This window comes from Sardina pilchardus, chromosome 18, assembly GCF_963854185.1.
Source record: "Sardina pilchardus chromosome 18, fSarPil1.1, whole genome shotgun sequence".
NCBI classification, from domain to species: domain Eukaryota; kingdom Metazoa; phylum Chordata; class Actinopteri; order Clupeiformes; family Clupeidae; genus Sardina; species Sardina pilchardus.
Genome location: NC_085011.1, coordinates 27,268,764 through 27,278,763, shown reverse-complemented (window position 1 = coordinate 27,278,763; position 10,000 = coordinate 27,268,764). Strand labels below are relative to the sequence as shown.

At 46.6% G+C, this 10,000-nt stretch overlaps 1 protein-coding gene across 2 annotated transcripts in view; it reads right to left on the bottom strand.

Annotated features, from left to right (window-relative positions):
• Positions 1 to 10,000, bottom strand: part of lrpprc (leucine-rich pentatricopeptide repeat containing) — a 73,939-nt gene that overhangs the window by 23,459 nt on the left and 40,480 nt on the right. For both annotated transcript variants that reach the window (XM_062519889.1, XM_062519890.1), the window contains exons 24-25: positions 5,735 to 5,859; positions 2,874 to 2,980 (exon numbers count right to left, since the gene is read on the bottom strand). In XM_062519889.1, the coding sequence (XP_062375873.1) occupies positions 2,874 to 2,980; positions 5,735 to 5,859 (232 nt within the window). The remainder of the gene's footprint in view (positions 1 to 2,873; positions 2,981 to 5,734; positions 5,860 to 10,000) is intronic.

Here is a 10,000-nt window from a genome sequence, read left to right as displayed (position 1 = left end):
ACACACACACACACACACACACACACACACACACACACACACACACACACACACACACACACACACACACACACACACACACCACACACACACACACACACACTTTGTTCATGTAGTTATTAAGCTGGCTGGGTTAACAGGAGAGAGGTGTACCCAGGGGGGGCTGTAGGGAGGGTGCGTGTTAGAATGCTTGGCTTATTTAACACACAAAAGGTTTCGTCGGAGATGGATGTTCTCGCCGGAAGCAAAGGCTCATGGGAGGGGACGCACAGAGCCTACACGGAACCGATCGACCAATCGGGCGGCTCTAACGCAGCAGGGAGGGCGGCCCCTGAACAGGATGGCAGACGCGCAGGCCATCTTCAGCATCAGTGCCCAACACGGACACAGGGACACACACACACACACACACACACAAAGGACACACACAAGGACACACACAAGCACAAGGATACACAAACACACAAACACCCCCCCCCCACACACACACACACACAGGTGACTAAGCAGCTTACAGTAATGGAAAGCCTGATTATATGGTTTTCACTAAAGGTGTGTAAGGCGAGGAAGAAAAATGGAGAGAAAGACTGAACACAGACACACACAGACACAGACACACACACACACACACTTTTCGGCAACACTACTCCTCCACAACTCATGCCTTCTACATCGCAGGCTCCCCAAAACCATCTGATGCATCAACTTCCAAGACTTGTCAGTGGTCTGCTCTCTGCTGTAGCTTCTATAAGCTAACACAGGGGTCGGCAACCCAAAATGTTCAAAGAGCCATTTTGGACCAAAAAAACAAAAAACAAATCTGTCTGGAGCCGCAAAAAAAGAAAAGCCTTATGTAAGCCTTATATGAAGGCAACAAAGGCTGTAAGTGTATATTATCTTTATTAGCCTACTATCAAAATGACTAAGTAGGCTACAACGAGGCTACATACCGGTAATGAGCTTTCATGATTAAATCAAAGATACTTAAATACCCTTTTTCAACCGTCTCTGATTAAATGTTTTTCCCTGCAGCGCATCTCGGAGAGAATGACACACCACGTGATTTCTCCGCTGTATATGGTGCTTTAAGTTCAACTTCGTGTAATCACCATCCGTGAACCGTTGTTTTCCACGTTTTAATATCTCTCAGGTTGAAACAAAATTTCTCCAGAAGTAGGCTACTGCAATCGCACTTTTTCTCTCAGTCCTAACTGGATAGTCGGCTGCAAAGCTTGCCTTCCCTGAAAATGTCTTTCTAAATGTCTTTCTCTTTTTGTTGTTCGCCAACTTCTCATTACAAAGCAAACATGCAGGCAATCCTTCCGCAATGGAAATGAAAGCAAATGATTCGGTCCATTCTACCTTAAATTCTCTGATCTCATCGGCTATCTTTCTCTTTTTCCCTTTGGGATCCATGGCATGGCCCATACTGACATAGCCTACCCGCCGGTTTGTTTACAACCATAGGTTTACAGCCACCTGCCTGGCACGGCGCCGCCCTGAAACGTGTGTCGCAGGCTATCAAATCTTCGTTGACAGAAATGTTGAACTTTAATATTTATTATGCACGTTTTTGCAACATTGGAAAACGTAAGAATGTTTGTCCTCATACAGAAACCATATTAAAACAAACTAACAAAAATCCCCCTATTCATTTTCATACATTTTCGAAGACGCTCCAGGGAGCCACCAGGGTGGCGCTAAAGAGCCGCATGCGGCTCTAGAGCCGCAGGTTGCCGACCCCTGAGCTAACATAACAATAACAGAGCTGAGCTGAGCCTTTCAGGCCCACTAGCCACAGACTCAAGGACAGGACACTAATCCATTGGTACTGTAACGTCTGACATCCCAGCTCCAACAGCGTGTTCATCCACAAACGTTTCCTAACACAGCCAGCCGCTTACTAGCAGTTTTCACAGCCTGTAAACCTTGCCACCTTCACCTTCGTTTTAGAGAGAGTAAAAGAAAATCGCTTAACTCTAACAGAGTAATTAGTGCAGCTGGATGATAGTCAAAGGTAACATCCAGGCCTCCGTGAAAAAATAGGAATTTATTAGGTTGAGGGAGCAAGTGACTACTTGACAATTTTCTTATGGGCTACTCAAATACTGAATAGCTGAAATAAATAGTTTATTTGACTGTCTACGGGAAACCACGACTTTAATTTAATGTATATGGGAAATAACTTTAATTTAATGTCTATGGGAAAAAAATGTTTATTTTAATGTCTATGGGAAATAACAACTTTAATTGAATGCCTATGGGGAAAAATAGTTTCATTTAATGTCTATGGGAAATAACGACTAATTTAATGTCTATGGGAAATAACGACTTTAATTTAAGATTGACCCGGTCACCCGGATAAAGAATTATCGGCACATTGTTACAAAACAAGCAGTCATGGATCAGGGTCAGCTACTGCTCCCATTACGACTTTCATAGTGAGTTAGTGACCATCTCTCAATACACGTCCAATGTGCACTGTAGCAGAGACCTCACACACACACACACGCATGCACGCAGTGCTCTCTTCTGCTTTTCCTAACACTAGACTTTTATGGACTTTCATGTCCCATTTCTGTGCGTGTGTGTGTGTGTGTGTGTGTGCGTGTGTGTGTGCGCCTGTCTGCGTGTGGTCCTCTAAGGCCTTCAGAGGACAAAAAAGAAGTCCTTCCAACAGCTTCAACACTCACTTGTGGCACATGTGCATAACACACAACCAAACAAACGAATAGTTTTTGGTATACATTCTCTTACATTGGCACACAAACACACACAGACTCACAAGCATGCACACACAGACACACTGTACCCCTTTTTCTCTCCATCTCATTCTCTCTCTCTCACACACGTACACTGTCAGTGGAACCCACCTCAATGATCTTGCGGGCCTCGCGGTAGCGGCCCGTCTGCATGAAGGCAAAGAAGAGATCGTACAGCATCGTCATCTCCCCACGCTCCTGACTAATGAAGTCCATCGCTAGAGGGAGAGGGAGAGGGAGAGAGAGAGAGAGAGAGAGAGAGAGAGAGTGAGGTTATCATACTTTTATACCACTGCTTGGTTGAATTCCCCATTGTCCTGCATTCTATAAGGGGGTGCATTAACTTTTGATATACGCACGGCTATGAAGTAGTTCCATTTTTTTTGACCGTATCACACTTGAATATTAATTCGCCAAACTCGTTGTGAAGTTAAATGCATTGTCACGTTGCATCCAAGCTGTAAAATACAGACGTTCAGAACATAGTAACATTTAGCATACGACGGAGGTGGCTTTAGCTAGTTGGACGGCAGTAGGCTAAGAAAAATAGCGATCTTTCAAAGTTAACGTTCATCACAATCCTGAGATATGCCAGCAAAAAAGGGCAAAAATGTCCTTATAACATTCTGTGTCTGTGTGTGAGAATTTTGTTTTTCTCAGCATGTGTATGTAGGTGTATGTGGGAGTAAGAGAGAGAGAGCGAGAGAGAGAGCAAGAGAGAGAAAGAGGACTTGTACAGCATTTACATAAACATCTAACCTCCACCCACAGACCAACATGATGGAATGTCATTCACACACAAACAGGACAAAGGAGAGGACCCAACTAATGGGATAACGTGAAAGATAAAATATGCGTCTGTGTGTGTGTGTGTGTGTAAGTGTGTGTGTGTGCGTGCGTGCGTAAGAGAGTGGTAAAGGCCAGGCTTGACCCTTGGTCACTATATCCTAAGGGTGAGAAGGGTCCTCAGTCAGCAGAGAGCCACAAAGTGGTGCTAGACCTCTCTCTCTCTCTCTCTCTCTCTCTCTCTCTCTCTCTCTCTCTCTCTCTCTCTCTCTCTCTCTCTCTCTCCTCTCTCTCTCTCTCTCTCTCTCTCTCTCTCTCTCTCTCTCTCTCTCTCTCTCTCACACACACACGCAGCTCGGATGTGCTAGCCCAAACACTCCACACACACTCGTTTGTAGAGAGGCAGAGGACTTGACCCCTACTAATGACCCCATTCAGGATCTGCTGGATCATTAAAATGGTGATCAGCAATGTGCTCCAAGTTGCCCTTCTTTAGGAGAGGTCTCGGTCTCTACCTCTTAAAACACACACACACACACACACACACACACGCTCTTACATGGTGGGGGGTCAACGTATAACCATTGTGTCTTTTTTTGTTTTATATGAGAGCAATTGTAAGGCTCGTCAAGTAAATTTGTGGTATTTGAATCCTGTGTCCACGTGTCCGTCCGTCCGTCCGTCTGTGTGTGTGAGTGTGAGTGTGTGTGTGTGCATATGTGGTTGTGTGTGTGTGCACATATGTGTGTGTGTGTGTATATGTGTGAGGCTGCTTTTCCAAAGTCGACTGATATGTCGATTATTATCTATCAATTAGTTTAATTAAGACAATGTCAGAAAATGTTTTGTCCTCACGTTGCCCAAGTACGGGATAATGGACGACACGCCGTGCGGTTATTCAAAGTTAATGCACGTTCTAGACGGTGATACGGCCCGACGCGAAGCGGAGGGACGTTCCGTCTAGAAAAGTGCATTAACTTTGAATAACCGCACGGCGTGAAGTCCATTATCCCGCTTATTCCACTGTTGCCACTTGCGTTGTGTTCGTTTCCGGTGCTAATTTAATTGTTTTAATCGCTAGAACTGTATTGTTTGTAGAACTACTTTTCCCAGACACATTTCAACTCATTTCTCAAACTGCGGTTACTAGTTCTAAATGGATGGTTGCTATGGCCAAAAGCCAGTCGTTAGTTCTAATCTCCCGTTGTCAAGCTGGCATATCCCAGGATTCTGATGAACGTTAACTTTGAAAGATTGCTATTTTTCTTAGCCTACTGCACCTAAACTAGCTAAATGACACCTCTGGCATATGCTAAACGTTACTATGATCTGAACGTCTGTATTTTACAGCTTCTATGTAACGTGACAGTGCATTTAAACTTCGCAACGAGTTTGGCGAATTAATATTCAAGTGTGACACGGTCAAAAACAATGGAACTACTTCATAGCCGTGCGTATATCTAAAGTTAATGCACACCCTTATAGAACGCAGGACAATGGGGAACTCAACCGAGCAGTGGAATAAAGATATTTAGTTTACTCCCTCTCTCTCTCACACACACACACACACACACACACACACACACACACACACACACACACACACACACACACACACACACACACACACACACACACACACACACACACACACACACACACACACACACACACACACACACACACACACACACACACACACACACACACACACACACCGAGGAGTACACAGAGCAGAAAGTGTTGTAAACTGAAGAAGCTAAAATCAGTGCATTCTGAGGCATCTACGATAAAACATGATCCAGAGCGGTCAAGCTATTGGCTATTAATCCAACAGTTGAAAACTAATCAGTGAATCGATTCATTGTTACAGCCCTAAAGTGTATGTGTGTGTGTGTGTGTGTGTGTGTGTGTGTGTGTGTGTGTGTGTGTACGTTCGTGTGTGCGTCTGTGTATGTGTGTGTGTGTGTGTAAGTTTGTGTGTGCGTCTGTGTATGTGTGCGTGTTGTGTGTGTGAGTGTGCAGTGTGTGCATCTGTCTGTCTGTGTGTGTGTGTGCGTGCGTACGTGTGTGTGCGTGTGTGTTTGCGTGCGTCTGTGTATGTGTGTGTGTGTGTGTGTGAAGTGTATGCGTTTGTTTGTGTGTGTGTGTGTGTGTGTGTGTGTGTGTGTGTGTGTGTGTCTCACCGTCCTGCAGTTTCTCGGTCTCTCCTTTCTCAACCAGTCCAGTGATGATGTCATGAATACGGGGCATCTGCTTGTATTGACGAGAGTATTCTTTACAGGCCTCCAAGGCACCAGTCAGATCCCCACTAAACACACAAACACACACACACACACACAGAGACAAGAAGCTTTAAGTATATTGACTGCTGTGAGTTTAATGATGCTTTAAAACATTAGTGGAGATCCTGAAAATGCCTCACACATTAGCCACCGCTTCACCTTTGTGTGTGTGTGTGTGTGTGTGTGTGTGTGTGTGTGTGCCTTTCTCGGCTTCCTATGCTCACCCCCGACTGGGTGATTTGGCAGAATATCACAACATTAATGTGCTAAACGCTAAACCACCCCTCCTTATCTCACTCTCTCTTAGTCACTCTCTCTCACACACACACACATACACACACACACACACACACACACAAGAACAAAGAGCTCTCCTTCACTGACAGTGTTGATGGAGGGATACAGGGAGGGAGCCGGGAGGAGAGAAGGAGAAAAGCACCACTTCAACAGCTCTATTGTGACTGCGTCTGCACCAATCAGATGATTGGGTAATTACCCTGTCAATCAGTGGGAGGTCAAAGCAGATAGGGCAGAGACATGACAGGGGAGGGAGAGGGGGTGGGGGGGGGGGGGGGGTGTGGGCAGGTGAGCTTGGGAATCTAGTCGGTTGTTTTTAAAATTGGTCAAGGTCCTTTTGTGTTACCACCATTAATTTATTTATTTGTTTTAATAACGAGTATAATTTTGGTAAAAAATTGTAGTGTGTTTTCAAACTCTTCAGATCATGGAGTCACCTGAGAATTAATGCCTCAACAAGAACCTAACCTTGGCATGAGAGAGTGAAGCAGTGAGGAAGAGAGAGAGAAAGAGAGAGAGAGACAGAGACAGAGACAGAGACAGAGAGCGAGAATGTGTGTCAGAATAGGTATGAAAAGCTTCGAACATAAACCGAGCTCTCAGGCAATCACTTTTAATTGAAAAGAAGAGCGACAACATTATTTGTCAAGCGCGAGTCAAGAGCCAATTCAAACCCTCAGCGCCTGATTGAACAATGCTCTCCACAGCCACAGAGATAAACACAGGCAGAGAGAGAGAGAGAGAGAGAGAGAGAGAGAACAGGTGAAAAAACGACAGACAGACAGGCAGGCAGACAGACAGAAGCTCTCCACAGCCAAAAACATAAACACAGATAGAAAGAGAGAGAGAGAGAGAGAGAGAGAGAGAGGGAGGGAGGGAGGAAGATCGACTCATAAACCCACCGATGGACAGAGAGAGAGAGAGAGAGAGAGAGAAAATGGGTGAATAAATGACAAACAGAGGGTAGGCCAGGTGAGTGCTCTCCACAGCCAGAGAGAGAGAGAGAGCGAGAGAGAGAGTGAGAGGGAGGAAGATCGACTCATAAACCCACCGATGGACAGAGAGAGAGAGAGAGAGAAAATGGGTGAATAAAAAAGAGGGTACAAACAGAGGGTAGGCCAGGTGAGTGCTCTCCACAGCCAGAGAGAGAGAGAGAGAGAGAGAGAGAGAGTCTGCTTTGGCAACACTTCATGTCTGAGTCAGGCCAATAAAGCTCCTTTGAATTTGAATTTGAATTTGAGAGAGAGAGAGAGAGAAAGAGAAAGAGAAAGAGAGAGAGGATGAGGAAAACGCTAGGTAGACAGGGCAGTCCAGGTGAATGTTCTCCACAGCCAAAGAGATAAATAGAGAATAGAATAGAGAGAGAATAGGGCACACAAAGGAGAGAAGAAACAGAGAAAGAGAGAAAACGGAAATCGGATGAAAAAAGGAGAGAGACAGACTGAATGTGAGAGAATGGGAAGTGGCCCAAAGTTTAGCTGAGACTTCAGGGGCGAAAGAGCAGTGTCTATACACCTCAGATTCAGAGTGGTATCTGAGACACACACACACACACACACACACACACACACACACACACACACACACACACACACACACTCCCCATGTTCACCAAAACACCATTAGTGTGGATTCAAGCACTTCCCAAAAGCGGCAGGCTCCCCAAATCCCCTCACCCTCGCCTTTTGAAAAGAACGCTCCGTCTCTCTTCTCCCTCTCTGTCTTGCCACCCACCCAAATCCTGTCTCCCCAGACATCTTAAAGGGGCCCCGTCACGTCAGCAGGACTCAAATCACAATTACACCCCCCCACCCCCACTAAACCTCACCTACACCCCCCATACACACACACACACACACACACACACACACACACACACACACCAGCACCAGCAAAAGAAGGGAATTAACCATGTTGAAGGCTTTATAATTTCCCTAGGTACAATTTAGCTGTCACCGCTGCTGTTCAGATTTACTTCAACATGGCGGCGTCAACCACCCCCCCCTCCTGTTAATGTCACTAACTTTTCATGTCAAGCACTTTCCAGCCAATTAACTAGAGTGAGAGCAAGAGAGAGAGAGATAAAGGAAGAAAGAGAAAGAGAGAGAGAGAGAAAGAGGAAGAGAGAGAGAGGAAGAGAGGGGGAGAGATAGAGGGAGAGTGAGAGAAAGAGAGAGAGGGGGGGAGAGGGAGAGAGAGGGGGGGGAGAGAGAGGGATTGAGAGAAAGGGAGAGAGGGTGAGAGAACGAGAGAGACAGATGGATAGAAGGATAGAGAGATGAAGAGAGAGAGGAGGAACAAGGGAAGCGAGGGCTGTGCTGTGCTGTGCTGTGTGGAGAAGCTGAAGGAGGATTAGAGTAGAATGAGAGTAGAGAGCTCATCTGCTCTGCTCTGCTCTGCAGGCCCCTCCACTATCACCACTCCTCTCTCTGGAGCACTGAGACTGGCAGCATGTTATCATGCACTGCTCCCTGCAGCCAACGCACGCACACACACACACCACAAGATGGGGAAAGTAGGGGTGTGTGTGGATGTATGCACGTGTGTGTGTGTGTGTGTGTGTGTGTGTGCGTGTGTGTGTGTGGTGTCACAAGATGGCAGAGCCAGAAACAGTGGCTAGCGTGACTCATTTTGACACCTGGGGCACTTGTTATGTGAGTATAGCATGAACATCATTGAATATACAAACACACACACACACACACACACACACACACACACACACAGACACACAGACACACAGACACACACACACACACACACACACACACACACCTGTGGCAGTACATAGATGTGTACACCACTGACTGAAGCTGTGTGATTCTGTCACTCACCACCACGACACACACACACATACACACACGTGACAGCTCCTCACCACCTTTGTAGTACTCTCTACCTCTTTTCCAGTGCACCCCTCTCTTCCACACCTCCCCCTTCTTATCCCTTCATCCCTTCTTCTCACCACCACCACCACCTACCCCAAACGTGTCCCTCAAAAGAAAAACTTGCTGAAAGTGGCTTTTGTTCAACTCATTAGAGCTAGTGAAGTGCCGTGTGTGTGTGTGTGTGTGTGTGTGTGTGATGATTTGGACGGGTGGTGGTGGGGCTGATGGTGGGGTGGGCACACACGCACAGCGTATCCGTGGCGATGACGGCGGTGTTTTTAGCGTTAGCGTGGCGGTGCACGGGGGAGCTGTCAGCGCTAATCTATGGGAGAAGTGTTCATTAAGTCATTATGGCTGACGTGCGCGTGCACACACACACACACACACACACACACACACACACACACACACACACACACACACACGCAGCTGTGGCAACCACACAGGAGAGGCAGCGTGCATGCATGTGTATGTGTGTGTGTGTGTGTGTGTGTGTGTGTGTATGTGTGTCTGGTGACAGCGGCAACCACACACTGGAGACGAGCATGACACGACACACACTCACACACACACACACACTCTCTCTCACACACATACACACACAGGCTTTTGTCCTCCTGTCCACAGAGGGGGAAAAGCAAGATGACAGACAGAGAGAAAGAGGGGGAGAGGAGGGAACAAGGGGAGGGGGAGGTAGAGGTAGAATGTGTGTGTGTGTGTGTTCGAGGGACAGAGAGTGCTGAAAAGAGAGAAGGGGATTCAGACAGAGAAAAGACAAATGGCTTGGAATGGAGCGGCCTGAAGAGGAGAGAGATGAGGGTGGGACTGATCTGAGGGTGTGTGTGTGTGTGTGTGTGTGTGTGTGTGTGTGTGTGTGTGTGTGTGTGTGTGTGTGTGTGTGTGCGTGCGTGCACGTGTGTGATGACTGTGCGGATGAGCAGATCGATTGAAAGGGTCTAATGAATATGCATGACGGGAGAAA